The 16,105-nt window shown below is 44.8% G+C and overlaps 3 protein-coding genes across 10 annotated transcripts in view; all 3 read right to left on the reverse strand.

Annotated features, from left to right (window-relative positions):
• Positions 1-3,095, reverse strand: part of LOC148405496 (uncharacterized) — a 4,341-nt gene extending 1,246 nt beyond the window's left edge. The window contains exons 1-12 of one of the 7 annotated variants that reach the window (XM_088405762.1): positions 3,014-3,095; positions 2,886-2,910; positions 2,676-2,788; positions 2,511-2,588; positions 1,622-1,679; positions 1,459-1,557; positions 1,316-1,373; positions 1,164-1,240; positions 917-998; positions 575-702; positions 291-470; positions 1-212 (exon numbers count right to left, since the gene is read on the reverse strand). The exon at positions 1-212 is cut by the window's left edge and continues 18 nt beyond it. In XM_088405762.1, the coding sequence (XP_088261888.1) occupies positions 655-702; positions 917-998; positions 1,164-1,240; positions 1,316-1,373; positions 1,459-1,557; positions 1,622-1,638 (381 nt within the window). In that variant the 5' untranslated portion in view covers positions 1,639-1,679; positions 2,511-2,588; positions 2,676-2,788; positions 2,886-2,910; positions 3,014-3,095 and the 3' untranslated portion in view covers positions 1-212; positions 291-470; positions 575-654. Of the gene's footprint in view, positions 213-290; positions 474-574; positions 703-916; positions 999-1,163; positions 1,241-1,315; positions 1,374-1,458; positions 2,589-2,675; positions 2,789-2,885; positions 2,911-2,982 lie in introns of all 7 variants that reach the window. The other 6 variants (XR_015864090.1, XM_088405766.1, XM_088405767.1 and 3 more) reach the window with 6 other exon arrangements.
• A 1,418-nt stretch (positions 3,096-4,513) lies between these two features.
• On the reverse strand, positions 4,514-8,203 carry LOC148405497 (fibroblast growth factor 23-like). Its single transcript, XM_088406188.1, has 3 exons — positions 7,293-8,203; positions 7,112-7,215; positions 4,514-6,328 (listed from the first exon to the last, which is right to left on the reverse strand). Exons 1-3 carry the CDS (start codon positions 7,666-7,668, stop codon positions 5,882-5,884), a joined length of 927 nt encoding a protein of 308 aa, XP_088262314.1. The 5' UTR covers positions 7,669-8,203; the 3' UTR covers positions 4,514-5,881.
• Positions 7,675-13,971, reverse strand: LOC148405498 (fibroblast growth factor 6-like). Of its 2 annotated transcripts, XM_088406192.1 has the most exons (4): positions 11,344-13,971; positions 11,175-11,278; positions 10,378-10,602; positions 7,675-7,775 (listed from the first exon to the last, which is right to left on the reverse strand). In XM_088406192.1, the coding sequence occupies exons 1-3, from the start codon at positions 11,609-11,611 to the stop codon at positions 10,426-10,428; spliced, it is 549 nt and encodes a 182-aa protein (XP_088262318.1). In that variant the 5' UTR covers positions 11,612-13,971; the 3' UTR covers positions 7,675-7,775; positions 10,378-10,425. The 2 variants fall into 2 exon arrangements, with proteins under 2 accessions (XP_088262318.1, XP_088262317.1); XM_088406191.1 differs by lacking the exon at positions 7,675-7,775 and having other exon boundaries at positions 8,344-10,602; positions 11,344-13,970.
• Between the last annotated feature and the right edge of the window lie 2,134 nt (positions 13,972-16,105).

Raw genomic sequence — 16,105 nt, forward strand, 5'->3', positions numbered from 1 at the left:
TTAGGAGTCACATTCAGTCTTTTTTCGGCGCAGCTCCTCTCGCAGCCTGCAAAACAAGCAAGCGCAAGGCACACATTGACTTTTGGCAGCGGCGCTGATTTGAAGGCGCGTTTGTACTTAGGACAGTTAGGCCTCTTATCCTGTCCCAACTCCGCATATTGTTGGAGGGCCCCCGTCTCACTCGTACGGTCATCTCCTGGCTCCTCCCGCTCCTGCGACGCACGGGAGAAGAAACAAAAGTGGAATGTGAACAGTGAAAGAAGGTGACGCCGTGACTGACGGCCGAAGACCTTTGGTGGCTCAAGCGGACCCGGCGGATGGAGACGTCAGCGTCGAGTCCTTCACCTTGGGAAAAAGCGAGACGAAACAAAGATCAAACGCCGGCCCGATTTGCACAGACCTCGGGCGGACGATACTCGGTTTCTGGGCCGCTTCGGTCTTCATCTGTGGACCGGCTGCTTCCGTTGTCCCTTCAAAAGACAAAATGCAACAAAAAGATATGAATTTAAACGAAACCCGCAATAACTGAGGGAAGGCCTTGCTTCGATGAAAAGCGTGTCAAAGCGCAACTTACTGGATTGCCGCGTGTTTTGTGGCCTTCATCCAGCTTCTCTTTTCATCTGGCTCCTCCTATCCTTAAGAAGCACAGCAATTTTATTTACTGTACATTCTGCTCCCGCCGCCACTCCGCTGGCCTCCCTGCTACAAAAAAAAAAGAAAAAAAAAAGCGCATTTGCGTCAGCCACCGAAAGGTCGACGGCACCCCCGGACCTAAACTCCAGGAATTCTGCAGGACCAGCAGGCTATAGAGGACAGAATTTTGCAAGGGGTTACGCGGAAACGAGACGAGGCTCCAGGAAGCGCTTCCTCCCTGTGACCTGCACGACCCCGTCGACGCAAAATCGCATGGGCTCACGTGGCGCCGCAGACGAAGCCTCACTTGATTGGAGCGCCCACTTTGGTGCCGACTCTCGCCCATCTTCTCGTCTCTCTCCCCGCTGAAACGCACAAAACCTCGAGTCATCACCGAAAGCAACTCAAACGGAGCAGATCGCACAAACACAGCCGCCATTTAATTAACGCGCACCCAGTGAATTCGTGACAGAGTAAACATACACTCCGATATACTTGTGAGGACAAATGCATTTCCTAGCTACTAATACTTGTAGAATGGTGACGGCTCGCTGAGGTGTCTCGTCCCAATTGGCTCCTTCCTCCAACTCACTCCATCTAGAAAAAACTATATCAAATATATATAAATATACATAGCAAATATACATAGCCATCCCATGCATATCATAAGGTGTTTGATTACCTCAGCGGCATGCGGTGCCATTGATGGTTGTGCATCTGACATGAAGGCTTCTTGGGACCTAGGGCAACCCATACATTCAAATGAGCTTGCGTTATTTGGGAAAAGCAACAAAATTGCTTAGAAAAAGTACAAATGTCACATACAAGCTATTTAAATCATCACAGAGTCTGCATCCTTCAATGGTCCACAGAAGTTGCCCACATTCAAAGTTCTTGCTGATATTATGTGGAAGGCATTTATTTCTACAGGAAAAAAAGAACAAAAACAATTAGCATGAAACAAGTCATTTTATTTTAGACAACTTACCTCAAATTGAAGTCCATTTTGCATTCCAAAAATGGCGGCGTAGCACAAATTGATCCTGCTGCGAAGAAATTATAGGCGACGTCCAACGGGATAAAATGATCACAAAATTTTAGGCGCCGCTGAGTGGCAAGAGACTATTTTGACCGAAAACGGAGCAGAGGTTTGATGCAAATGAGGCAATACAGGGGTTAGTCAAAATCATTAGGTTTGGTATTGAATTATATGGCAACCATCTTTAAGACCAGATACGCACATGAAAAAAACCAGAATAAAGCACTCAACCTAAAATAAAATGCATTGCAATATTCAACAGAATCAAATATTTCATCAAAAAGCCCACACAGTTCAATTCCCATTTGAAAGCCATCGGGACTGTTTAGTCAGCAAAGATTAAAAAAAAAAAAAAATGGTGGCCACCATTCAAAAAAAAAAAAACAGAAAAGGAAAAACAACATATGCAAGACATTTTAGAAATTGGTAAGTGCGCAAACCTTCCAACGTGGTCGTGCAACAGCAAAACCTCATTTTACACTTGCAAGAAAGAACAAGCAGTGCAAAGAAAAATGTGCACACTTAACTGAGTAAAGGCCGGTCGGTCGCCTAGGTGGACCGCGCTAACGCCACTCGATGACCGCGCAAAAACCTCATTTGTTGTGTGTGTGTTGTGTGTGCAAAGAATGCAAAGTTCCCCCGTAGCAAACAAGCAAAAAGACTCAAGTACAATATTCAAAGTTGCACATGAAAACCTTTAAAAAAGGCACACAACACAATGTTCAATAGAAACAAACAATACAATCCGTAACCATTCAATTCCGAAGCATAAAGCCGTTTGAAAGCTAAACAAAGATTACAATCTGCATTTTCGACACGGTTGAATACAAACGGATACAAATGTGATCCAAATGACGAAAACGCGGAAGACTTGCGCCGTGTTGTGCTCAAACCTTCCAAGACGGCTGTGAAAATCCTACAAACAAACAAACAAACAAATTTCTTGCAGGAAACGACAAACTAGACGGAAAACAACGTTAACAAACATTTGCGTTCTGCTTACCATGCGACCCGCCGCCATTTTTTCCGCATGTGACCACAGCCGTCCACTTGCTTGTTTGATACTTCTTTGCACATTAGAGCGTGAAAAACTCGGATTTCGGATTTTAGACGAATCTGCCTCAAAAGCAACATAAAGCAATACGGAAATCAATGCAACAACCACAACATTCATTCATTCCCTGATGTGTCCTATCTATCCGATTGCACAAACCTTCCTTCGATGCTGTGTCGAAAACCTGCAACAAGCCACAAAACAAAGTTATTAGAGGAGAAAACATTTAATAAATTACAAACATTTTCCAACCAACCGTGCGTGCGTGCTTGACTGAGAAAACGAACCTGAGGAACGTAATTAGAACACCTGCGGAACGCCATTTCTCGAGCAAGCCGGCAATTTAAACAGCTCACTTCCTGGTTTGGGTACTTATTTCGCGCCAAAGTCATCTTCCGCTTCCGGTGACGTCAATCGCTGCCTTGTGGCCAAAAATCTTTCTAACCGCCGATGCTTGTTTATTTATTTTTTTCTTCTCTAAAAAGCTTTTCTATTGCGCATGTTTTTCCTTTTGAATAACGATGTTTAAAAATAGATGGAAAAGTACACTATTAGGGTTCTTTTAAGCGAGTCTCACGTGGAAGGTTCGCTGACTTAAATCTAGATGCGCAGAATTGGGGATTCGTATCGAATGAAGTCGCAGGTAAAATTATTGATCATTCGGCCCACGTCAAAACTTTATTATTTGTTTTACCTTAACATATAATTTGCCATATAAAACACTTCTAACTTGAAGCTCTGGTCAAAATTTAAAAATTTGCAGACCAAATGATAGACCATTATAATGAAACCAATTGAACGGCAAATTGAGTTTTCGTGTTAAAAAAAAGTCAGGAAAAGCATCGACTTAAGCCAAATAATAGGCAAACCTCACGTTGTACACCATATAAATCAATAAAAACAATTAAAACCGGTATAATGCAGTCGCGGTATCAATTTATACTAAATAAAGTTTAAATATTTTTTTACTAAATAAAGTTAGTTGCCTGCGGTGTAGCATTATCGCCACAAGAGGGCAGACCTTTACTTTGAAACCAATTGATGGCCGTTTTCGTGCTCATAAGAAGGAAACTCGTTCTTATTTTGCATTGTATTGTATTCTGTTATATTTAAAAAAAAAGATGGAAACTTATGTTGAGGGCATTTCTTCATTAATTCATTTGGCTCAGTCCACATATAAAAGTTGTTATTATGGTTTGATATTATTACGGTGGTACTCGCTTGCTGTGTTACGTGCACAAGTAATTTCTATGCTCTTTTAATAAATAAAAAAGCAAATAAATAAATACAAATAATAAATACACTTTGAACTGGTGTAATGCAATCGCAGTCATAATTTTACCATTCGCGTAAGTCATAACTAAAACTACGTAGTTTGAGAGCTGCCTGCGTTTTATCATTAGCGCCACAAGAGGGCAGACTATTACATTGAAACCAATTGAATGACCGTTAAGGAGTCAGTTTTCATATTTCATGATGGAAACTCATGCTTTTATCATTAGTTCACATGTAAATTTTTTTAATAAGGTATGGTATTATTATGGCGGTGTGTTGTATGTAAAGTAGGTCATATGTGCTCCTTTTCATGGTCTTTTTATTTCTTTTTTTTGCAGACTGGCATGCCCCGCTGTCGGCCACGCCCAATTGAGGCCATACAATCACGTGACACACTTTATTTGTCTCAGGTTAGTTCATTTTGGCATAACTTCAACAGTTAATTGGTCAAATACAAAACAAACACACGCATTTGATTCCTTAAAATGTGCAATTATTATAACGTATTTTATTCAGAAATTCCAGAGGATAGATAACGTAATTTTATTCCCATAGATTGTCTGCTGAAAAATTAATGAGCGTGCATGCCCACGTTAGCTTCAAGATGTAAGAAAACGCTGACAGCAAAACGTGTTCTGGGGGAAAGACCTCTTTCTTCAAACCTGCTGTATGTACAATTACAATTAAAGTGCTGAGACATGCATGATCATCAACACACTTGGTTGCATGTTAAGGAAATAGAAAAAAAGTGTCCGAAAGGTGACAAAATAACATTGCATCACACAAGTAGCGTAACGTGGAATAGTCCGCTCCATACACGCAAAAACAAACACCTGTTTCCGAACCTTTAATGTAGACGAACGTGTTTTTTTTTTTTTTTTTTGGTCTCTGTCACTCAGATGTCGCCATGAGGCAAAAGCGTCTGCGGTGGAAGTCCTCCCCGCGCCTGGAGGCCTGTCATTTTCCCCGTTTGGAGCGCGTGGGTGCTTTGTCGTCTGTGGTTTGTCGCAGTGCTGTTCTCGACGCTCCGGTCCGAGCTTTCGAGCACAGACGCGACGGAAGCGATGGCCCTGCGGTCGCGCATTCCAAAACTCCTCCAGAGCCTTCTTACAGACAGCCCTGACCAAAATATTGGATCCGGATCCGCCGTCACAACATCGCACGGAAATATGTGTTCTCGGTCCCGTCTTGCCTTAAAAAGTGTATACTTGCAGAACCCCCATTAAAAACAAACAAACGATATACTAACTAACTTAAACACGATATAATATCCCCAAACACAGATTCAATTTAGGGCAGGGGACATTTAAAACAATCGAGGATTTTTTTTTTAATCAAAAACCGGATTTCCCCAAGCAGTAGTTATACAATATATACAAGGCAAAATCAGTTGTAAATAGATTAAATTATTTGATAATTGATTTATCGCAAGACTCACCATGAAAATTGACATATGGGCGAAGCAGTTGACTTTCTGTACGATAAAACAACATAAACATGACGCGGGGATGTGATGTACGTCAAATCGTGTCAAAACAGAGGCGAAACCATTCAGGACTCGGATTTTCGAAGTTGTTCACTTTGCATCCATTCTGGGTAAAGAGGGTGGCAGAGTCACGTGAGCACGTCCGGCGTGTTCGAGGGCCGTGAAAACCATAGTCCACGGTGTTTCGGAGCGTGTGGGCCAGCGGGTTCAAACGCTGCGTTCAAATTGTCCGCGTGGAAGAGTGGGACGGGTGCAGTACCAAATATTACCGGCAGAGCGCGCACCACACGGTTGATTCATTTTAAGATTGGCGTTAGGGCAGTCGATATTTGTCCTTTTTGAGTCAAAAAGGTCGCGTATTGACTCAGTCACTCACCCGGGCCCACGGTAAGGATCATCCCACGGTGGTTCCGCCGCCACCGCCGCGCTGGCTGGAAGCGTGCACGCTCCACGGGTCGTGAGCCGCCGCCGGCGGGTCGCGGAGCAACTCCCGGGACGCGTTGGCGACGTCGTCGCCGGGCTCCAGCTCCAGCTCCGGTTCCGGTTCGGGTCCCGGCTCCTGCTCGAGCTCGGCGTCGTCGTCCGGCGCCGCCCGGGAGTCGGAGGAAGGGCGCCCCTGCGGCCGGTTGCGCCTCTCGCGGTGCAGCAGGAGTCGCTCCAGGGGCACCGTGCTGCTCCTGGGCAGGAAGAGCGCTGTGGGCGGCAGGTTGTGGCCGGCCGCGAACACCTGGCGGGAGCCCTCCAGGTTGAGCAGGATGCCCGTGCGGATGGAGTAGAAGACGTCGCGGTTGTTCTCCAGGAGTCGGTGCTCGAACACGCAATCGTCTCGCAAACACACCGCCTGCATGCATGCATGCATGTAATTCATTTCAGCGTCTTTTGGTTCCTTTCGCACTCATTCATATTCCTCTCTCAGCAGAGTTTAAAAAAAAAAAAAACGTTAAAAGTCTCCATAAGTTATGTTTCATAGGCGCCATTTCTAAAAAATGCGTAATGCATTACTGTCTTTTATATTTGTAGACTTTTATAAGTTTAGGTTTTCCTTTCTTTCGATTTCACGCGAGTAAAATGCGGTAAGGTATATTAGAATGACTTTTATTAATTTAATCATGCGCAACTATTATTCAAATTCTTATTCTTCAACATTCGTTTAACTCATTGCATGCACCGACAAGTTAAATTTAATAGACGTGCGGCACGCATTTAGAGACAGTAAAAAGTATCTGTCCGTGTCTACACAGATAAAAAAAAAAAAATACACGTATACTGTACTATGTTTAACTTTTATTTGGACTAGACTGGGACCAAATTGTAAAATTTACTCTCAAAATTTGTCTTCACGTGCAGGGAGAAGTAATGAAGGAATTTTGATGACACACTCGAAAACAAATTTGATATCTTGCTTTGTCACAGCGTTATTTCTTACTAATCTTATATGCTTCCCTTCTTGTTTAGTTTTCCGTTCGGTTCTGCCATTTTTAAAACTAATTCACTTGCCGTTTCCTGATTACTCCCAATGTCCTAGATATTTCTTCCAATCGTGATTTAAACATTGAGAAATTCCGCGCGTAAAAGCGACATTTTTTTTTCACTCAAAATAAGCTGAGGACGAAACTATACTGACCGAGGTGAAAGGGGTCCCTTCCTGGTCCAAACACAGGTACCGGCTGCTTTTGACGCCGAGGATGGCCACGCGCTCCCTGGTGTCCGCTTTGAGCATGATGACGCCTGCAGCGCAAACAGATAACATCAAGAAAGAAAAAAAAAAACAGCAGAGGAGAGAATGAAGACCACGCGAGACCTACTGTATGGGTTTCTGCTGGTGCTCCTCCGTACGCTTCCGTCCAGCTTGATCTCCAGGTAGAAGTTGCTCACCTCAGTGGAGGTTTGCAGGTGCACGAACCTCCGCGGGCTGCCCCAGTTGGAGGAGCCGAGCAAGGGCGACGGCTCGGGCGCCACGGGGACGCCGTGCAGGACTGCGAGGGCCAGCATCCAGGCCGGGACCCTTCGTCTTGGGCTTCGGGGCTCCTCCATGGCTGCCGTGACGCAAGTGGCGTTGTGGAGATGCGTCGCGACAAGGATGCTATTTAAGGAGCCCCGCGCCAACCCTTCTCGCTCGCATCCGTCCACCAACGCACGAGTGCGGCTTTGCAGCGGCGGAAGGGCCACTTCCACCTGCATGGGCGTGTTTGGACCCGGGCGCGGCCCGGGCCACCGCACTTGTTGTGGCTCCGAGCGCTCTTTTTGGGATTCTTCCCTGCCCACCTCACAGGAAATGCTTCCGGCGGCTAGATAAACAAATACAATTGTACAATTCCGAGTATGACTTCGTTTGCAATTAAAAACAAAGATTCCAAGTTACACGCGTACACTTGCAGCGTTCGGCCAGCAGACGGCGACATTCTTCAATCAGCACTGAAATTGAACCGTGTCAACAGGACTCGGGGATTGTTTTCACGTGATTATAAATTTACTAAATGAAATATGCTAAATGCTAAACTTGAAAATCTGATGAAATCAGCTGATCAAGTTGATTCGACGTGCGTCTATTAGGAGAAAACAGAGTAAATCACAAATGTAGCCACACATTTGTAAAAAAACAAAAAGCTGTTTATTTTTTCTCCATTTTGATATATTTGCTCAAGGTTAAACTAGATAAAACTCATTTTGACTCATTCATTTTTTTTGTTATTTTCCGCAGTACTTCTGCTTACTACTACTAAAAAAAATACAATCTGCGTCAATGAACAGAAAACAAATATGCATTGAAAAACACAGCAATAGAGTAAATAAATATCGGCATAATGATGTCCTTGGTTTAGTTGCAATGAGAAAGTGGCCACTAGGAGGCGCAGCGAGTTGTTCCAAACTTTTTATTGTTATTTGAGGGCTCCAGTCAACTGCTGTGCACAGCACATACATAGAAAAATAAAAAGACTTCAACTCGCTTTGCTTTGGGGACAAGTCTGTCAGCTTATTGTTTTAGTGACATTCAAACTAGAAGGCAGCAGGTGAAAGCACTCATGCAAACAGTACAGTGACAAAATGTTGCCCGTCAGGACAAATTTGGATTGGCTAAGCGTCGCAGCCAATTATTCGCCAAAAGAGACATGCACTAGAAGGGCTGCGGAAATTTTTTTGGCTAAGGACAATTTTGTCTGAACATGTTTGTTGTCAATATTGCATTTCAAGACATCTGTGTTGGAATTGCAATATTGCCACGACAGCTTATTCAGACCTGACTAGTTGAGCGGGAAAAGAATCTAGGACGTGGTCACTTTTGCTGCATTGTCCTTCGCTGCATCCTAGCTACTTGTTCCTCACCGCATTGAAAGTGGAGAAAGAGCTGCAGTGCACACACACACACACACACACACACACACGCACGCACGCACACACACACACACACTCACTGGGGAAAATGCCAAGGGCATCTCACACACACAACGAGGCAACATCTTGAATTGTGACTCTTTATATAAAAGCTCCTGAATTCATTTTTCATTTTGCATTATTTACAGTGTGTCTTTTTTTCATTTTTTTCTTAACGGAACTTCACATGCTGTTATTTGCACTACCATTTTCAGTGGGACCCCCAGAGTCCCATAACTCCCCCAAAAGTGGCGTCCGATGTGAGCCAGATACACATTTTTTCCAAGCAGAAGCTATCAGACTTAGCATTCAGCTAACAGAATCAAAACAGAGCAGGGAATTAGCGTGATTTTGCTTATGAATTCATTCTTACTATTATTATTCATATTTAGACTGATATTTGAATTTCGGCCTGTTTTACCGCCACTTTTAAATCTCCCGCAGGCTTGTGACAGCCCTGCATAGACGTTCGGACTTTGGAGGTCCCACAGAGGTCCTACTGTGCATTTTATTGCGCTCCCCTCAAATTGTAAATGACTTAATCGATCAAATTACAGTGCAAAGAACCAGTGAGTCTCTCCCTTGTAAACCCTGCCCCCCCCCCTTTTTTTTTTTAGGCCCGCTCCAGCTCGTCATTCCTATTTTTTGCCTCACATGGGTGTCTCTTACATGCAAGTAGAAGGGGGCTGAGAGCACCAAGGCACCTTTTTTAAAACGGTACAGCAAAAGTAGTGCATTGTAAGTCAGTCAGCCACGCACACCCAAGCTTGTTCCGTGCATTCTTCATCTACAATTCGGTGCTTTGAGGTAATTAAAGACCTTTTAAGCACAAACGCTCCTCCTCTGTGTCAGCCACATACACTAAATGGATCTTAAGGACAGTGGTGCTTTGATAGACAAGTTCCATTTGAAAATGCTTGTAATATCTAACAAAACACGTTACAATATTGTACTTTATGGAAAAAAAAAAAACGTTTTTGCCACAGCTCATGGACATTGTGCTACTCCTTTTGTTGTGTAGGCTCTGGCCACTTGGGGGCAGTATTTTACTGTTACACTGCATATGGAAATACTTAACACGGATGATCACGGGTTCTAAGTAGGAATTAATAGAAATTCGCAGCGGATCAAGAATATATGATGTGAACATTGTTGTATTATCTGTCTACATGTTTTGCTCCATAGTTGGTGGTAAAATATCCGTTGCGTAACCTGTATATGGCGTTTTGCATCATTGCTAACAGCACAATGTACAGTTACTTTTATTTATATGAATTTTGGAGAAGTAATCACAGGTTTTTGCTTGAATGTCAAAGCATATAAATATTAAATTAAGAGGCACGTCCGTATAGCGTCGGTGAGCAAGCACCAAGGAAGAGCGGTAAAGGTCCCAAAAGCAGCATAGTATGGCAAAAATATACAAAGATGGCTTTTCAAATATACAGATATCTTTTTTTTTTTTTTGGAGGGGGGTAATAACAGAATTTGCACAGTTCACTGGCGACAACACGGCGTTACCTGGAGGAAGGGGGGGGGGAAAGCGGCATGTGCACGGGCGGCGTCAAGTCACAACCGAGGGAGGAAGTGCGTGCCGGTGGAGGCGGTGGATGCCTTGTCGCCTCGCCGCGCCCGCCCGCGCCGGCTGAGGGCCACGTAGAAGCCCTTGTAAACAAAAGACTCGTAGGCGTTGTAATTGTTGGGCAGCAGCGTCTCCCGAAATTTGCATTCGTCGCCGAAGGGCTTCTGCAATGAAGTGCACAAGAAGGTCTCAGGACACAATAATCGAGCAGTAGCCTGTCCAAATACTTTTGAGCTCAAAGTGCTCATCTCAGAGCAGGTTGCGAAAATCACTGAGAAGCATGGACAGAGCTAATAGGCAGCCATTTTGTCACCCCTTTGGCCACCCCTACATCTAAGGGGAAAGTTTGTTATCTGTGATTTTTAAGACATTTTTTTATGCATGCAGTGCAAAGAACGAGAGATAGGCCCCTAAAGGGACAATTTATTTCACGTATTTACTGCCAAACACGCCAAATGATGTTCTGTATATCTGTCCAGTTAAAAAAATAAAAAAGACTACTGGATTAGTAAGGCTCTCCCAAAAACAAAAACACGCAAATTTGTTTTCCTATCTTAGTGGGGCCATCCTATTGACATAACCTCACATCCGATTAGCTAACCCGAATGTGTACCCTAACCTCCATCAAAAGCCAAACTCTCAAAGCAGGTCTTGACCTTCAGGGTCCCGCAAAAATGGGACAAGAAGACCCCACCATGTAGCAAAAACCAAACCACACGCGCACACACACGCTTACCGTGGCGTAGAGCCTTCCCCTGCGACTCATGGCCACGAACATCTCGCTCTTGACGCCGAACAGGCTGACCACCCCTCGCTCCACGCTGGAGATCTCGATGAGACCTGAAGAAAAGCGCCGTTCGTATGGTCGTCGCCGTGACGCTCGTCATCACGCCGGCGCAACTCACTGTGCGGGTCCTCCAGGTGCGCGCCGGCGATCCTGCCGTCGGGGAACACCTGCAGGTGGAAGCCGATGCCCACGTTGCAGTAGAGGCGGCGCACCCGCTTGACCCCCCGCAGGTAGTCGCTCTGCCAGCTGGGCTGCGCCCCCCCGCCGGCCGGTCCCAGGTAGGAGCGCGAGAAAAGCGTCTCCCAGCGCCGCTCCACCTCAGTCCCGCTGGGGGCCACCGCCCCCCACGCGCAAGTCCAGAGTAGCAGCGCGGCCGGCAGCGTCATGCTGTGGGGGCGCCTGCAGGGGGCACCCGCGCACCCGCCCTGGAAACGCACCTCGTCCTACTTGCTGTCGTCCGGAGACATCTCGGGGGCGGCGGCGGCTTGAGGCGCCGCAGAGCGGAGGGAGGGAGCGCGTCCGAGCTTGGAGTGGCGCCGCCGGCGATGAGCATCTTTGGTTGCCTGCTCCGTGGGCAACGCTGGCCAATGGAGGGACCCCTGCAGCGCAGGCGGTAAACTCACCTTGGCCCCGACGCGCTCATGCCTCAGCGGCGTGACATCACCACTGCGGACCCCGAGCACTGACTCACAAGGAGTTTGAGAGAGAAAAAAGAGAGAGAGAGAGAGAAAGAAGGGAGGGGGGTCCAAGAGTCCCGGAGAGGCACTTGCGATAAGATTGACAGGGTGCTGCACCTTCACACCCAAGCCAAGCAAGCGCACACTGGGTGGTCGACCGCTTCCTGGGCAGAATTTCAAAATAAAACACCTGCAACAATGATGCAATAGAACACTTCCACATTCTGCCTCTAGGGGCAGAAATAATGAGTCACGTAGTTTTAATGGGACCCCTTTTTCAGTGATGTATCCCTTCTTGTGAATATATACATTTTTTTTCCAAGTACCCCTGAACATACACCCCCAAAAAAGATTTGAATGTACCATCCACGTCTGGTTTAAGATAGATTGTATATCTGTGGTATTTGCTGCTTTGGAATGGAAGCGTCATAACGCAATAAATAAGCTGCTTAATGTTCCAATCAATGTGCTCTTAATTTGAAAAGAACGCGCTGTCCCTTTTCACAGCGTTAAAAAGCATTCAATTAGAGTTGCTCCTGTTCAAATCTCACATAGCTCCCCCCACCCATCCACTTACAGATGTTCTACTGAGCTATAATACATCTGCACATTCATTTTATTTTACTTAGGATGCCGGCTGATCGCAAGATACAACAATATTAACTCAAAAAATCCCAAGGACATATTTTTATGTTTTTTCAAGAGTTTGGACATTCAGACCCTGGTATAGACTGTTTTTTTTCCCTTTGGTTTTTCACTAGGCTACCATGCTGCTGAGTTGTAATTATAAGTATACCTTTAAATTGGCAAGCACCGCAGTGTTTTTTCTGTCTTCCTCCGGCGGCATTGAAGTGACACAGGAGACCAGCACTGGGGGTGGGGGTGGGGGTGGTCGTGCGTGTGTTTGACATTCATTGGGGTTGAGCAATTGTGGAACGCCGGGAGGGCGGATATGGTGTCCGCAGCCCAAATTGGCGACGCGGGTCATGTGTGTCTGCATGACTGCCTGATTTAGACCGGAAGTTTGTGGCCACGTACACTTCCTGATGCAAACATTTGGAAGGCGCACATTGCATTTGCATACACGCTTGTGCAGGTGCAATGCTCAAAATAGACATGTATGTTTGCTTCCGTCCCACGGGGGATGTCAGGATACTGGGGAATATTTCCGGCGGGTCCTAGCTTGTGCCGTCGCCATAGCAACCAAGGCAACGATGCCTCTGTGCTCATGAAGAAATCTAAAATCTCTTTCATGGGCGGTTCTAGCTCATTTTGGGGGGCACTCAAGCACTCTTAAATCCCGCCCCCTCTGAATGTTATTTATTAAACAAGCGTATCCTGACAATATTTATGTTGAAAAGTAATATTTTCACAACAAAATTGTACACACACCCCCCCGCCAACTGCCTCAAAAATAGCTTGGTCCACCTAATCCCTCCCACTTCCCCCAGACCGATTTGCACAGATGAATATGGTGCTTGACAGGACAGAATGTGTTAGCATCTAAAAATATAGCTCGTTAGCTAACTGCAATATAGCATAAGTAGTAAATAACTGGCTTAGTAGCTGCCAAAGTGGAAACTTTCTTCGTTTTGTACCACGCTATCATTAGCACTCTTCATTTCTGGATGAAAATTTTAGCTCATTGTCGATGCCGCGGCTCATTAGCATCTACAAGGCACGCGCGAAACCAAGCCGTTGAGGAAACTAGCATCCCGACCAGTTTGACGGACAGACGGGGTCAGCTGTCTTTGTTGCAATTATAGAATCCATTTAGTGCACACATGCAGCAAATCAATGGAAGCGTAAGTAAGTGGATCCATCGCAATGAGCACCTGATTAAGTCGGGCTTTAAGCGGAGATGTCGGTGCAGCAGCTGCAATTTTTGCTGGAAGGACATCGGAATACTTGACAGGCAGACAAAAGCACCAATAAGAGTTTAGATCAATCATCCTCGTTTTGATGACATGACGGCTTTTTTACTCGGGTTGCAGCAATGCGGTGATCAATAATAAATAAAAGGACAGAATGGGATTTTCGGAATGACTAAATGGTGAGCTTGTTTCTGCTGAGTCAGATGATGTTTAATTCAGCAGCTTGGGGGGGGGGGGGGGGTGCTCTGCCAACAAACTTGGGACACGATTGGGGGGGGGGTGTTCCCGGTAAGGATACCTCCGCAAGGGTGCATACATCCGGTAGCCGTTGCAGTGGGGTGCGTTGCCAAATCGGGAAGCAGAAGCGGCTGACTCAGCGAGGTGGAGGTGACTTGTGCAGCTTGTTTATGACGCAGCACTTTGGCGTCCTTGAATGCAACACGACTAACCTGATGTCATCACCGGCTCATCTTGATATGACTGAAGGTGACAAAAGATCTGTGATTAGGGTGGGGAGATAAATAGAATTAATTTGATTAGTTTGAAAAATTCTTTACATGACACGTTTACAGTAGGTACAATAATTATTGTGCCATTTAACCTCTTGTGAGGTGAGTCATGATTGGTTGTAACCCGAGCCTTGAGCAAAGGCCAAGGTTATTTTCAGTCGGCAGCATGTAGAAAAACATGTTTTGAAAGTTATTTGTCCAAAGTCAAACATCATTTAGGTATCAAATTATTATCGATGACATATGAATGTTTTACTGCTAAAAATTGTAAAATAAATGAACCGTCCCTTTACACAAGCTAATCTTGAGCTAAGTTTACTTTAAAACTGATCTTAAATCAATAGTCGTGATTTTTGTCTTAATCCATAACTGCGCAGAATGATTGAGGAAATTTTTTTATGGCCATACTGCCCAGCTTTAGCTGTGATTAAAACGTTAATTAGAAGATGTATTCCAGAGTACAATCTAACAACACTAACATACTCTTAACCCCTGAGATTTGAACAAGGTTTCAGTATTTTTTTTTTCAAATTAAGAGCAAATTAATTGGAACCAAGTTGCCACACAATAGTGGCAAAGGCTTTTATTATCCACCCAAGATTCCCAAATCTATTAATGCAAACTATACCACGGCCAGTTAAACTGGACCGGACCACTTAATGGCAAAGCGAACATCTGACCGTCGATTTACGGCGGTGGGAAAAGGTAGAGATCACAGCAGGTGTCAGCTGCTGCTGATGCCACCCCTCGTCCAACCGGCTCCTGCGGCCCCATCCCGGGAACCCGACACCGGGGCCAGGCCGGCTTGGGAGAATGCGAGAAATCCCGCCAGCACTTTTGCCCCGCCGCGCTTGCCGTTCTCACCCTACAGGGATGAAAAGAACGCATTGGCGGACGAGCGGTGGATCAAGAAGGTGAGAAGAGAAGAGGGATGAGCCGTTATTACTCAGCCAGCACAACAAAGATCAGACCGTTTATTTCTGTCACAGCCTCTGCCGAATGAAATCCACACCCGACCCGAGAGTTAATCAAAGGTTTTGGCACAAAGCCTGTTTTTGGAAAGCCACTAACAAATGAGATTTAGGCTTAGGAGGAATCAACAAAACTGTCATTAAACGATTTCAGCCAATCAAAAGCCGAGACAGAGCTCATTAAAAAAAAAAAAAGCTATTAGTGAGAATATTAGTAGAAGACAGTAAGATTATATTTTTACAAGGAGCCGTTCCACCGCCCATTATACATATTTTAGAAGAAAACAATATTTAATGTCTTACCACTTAAACACTTACAGTATGACATGAACTGTAATGCATCAATTATCCCAGTGTTTATTTTATGATCAAAATATTATACAACTGAATATTAAACAACTGAAAGTTACAGTTTAAACAGGTTGTTAATCAACGGCCCCTGAATGAATGGTTCTATTTAAGAGCCAGCAGTTTCATCATTAGTTACAAATGAAAAACCTCAGATCTGTGGATGGTTCTATTTTTAAACTCTGAAAGTAAAAATAAATAAATAAACAAGCAGTATGGTGTATATATTGGGGCCTAAGTTCCATCTAACCAGATTTAATAGTTTAAGACCATAATGGATACAATTTAAGACCACATTTTCACACGTTGGACTTACGTAGTATGCAATAATGTCATTCACTTTTGTTGGAAAGTTCTACTTTGCAGTACTAAACAATTTTAAACATACCGCTATGCGTGCACAGCAACGGCTGACCGGGTAACACAAGTTGCCTAAATTAAAGTTCCGTTTTATGACCCCTCGACGTTTTGGAGTGTTTTATGTAATAGTAACGTTAGAGC

The sequence above is a fragment of the Hippichthys cyanospilos genome, chromosome 22, assembly GCF_059441005.1.
Source record: "Hippichthys cyanospilos isolate Australia breed blue-spotted pipefish chromosome 22, RoL_Hcya_1.0, whole genome shotgun sequence".
Classification (NCBI taxonomy): Eukaryota; Metazoa; Chordata; class Actinopteri; order Syngnathiformes; family Syngnathidae; genus Hippichthys; species Hippichthys cyanospilos.

Coding starts and splice junctions, on each gene's coding strand:
- LOC148405498 (XM_088406192.1), bottom strand. CDS start 11,611: ATGACGCTGCCGGCCGCGCTGCTACTCTGGACTTGCGCGTGGGGGGCG. Junction 11,279..11,343: donor GCACCTGGAGGACCCGCACA/GTGAGTTGCGCC, acceptor GCTTTTCTTCAG/GTCTCATCGAGATCTCCAGC. Junction 10,603..11,174: donor GGGGAAGGCTCTACGCCACG/GTAAGCGTGTGT, acceptor ACTTCATTGCAG/AAGCCCTTCGGCGACGAATG.
- LOC148405497 (XM_088406188.1), bottom strand. CDS start 7,668: ATGCAGGTGGAAGTGGCCCTTCCGCCGCTGCAAAGCCGCACTCGTGCG. Junction 7,216..7,292: donor CACCAGCAGAAACCCATACA/GTAGGTCTCGCG, acceptor TTTGCGCTGCAG/GCGTCATCATGCTCAAAGCG. Junction 6,329..7,111: donor AAGGGACCCCTTTCACCTCG/GTCAGTATAGTT, acceptor GCATGCATGCAG/GCGGTGTGTTTGCGAGACGA.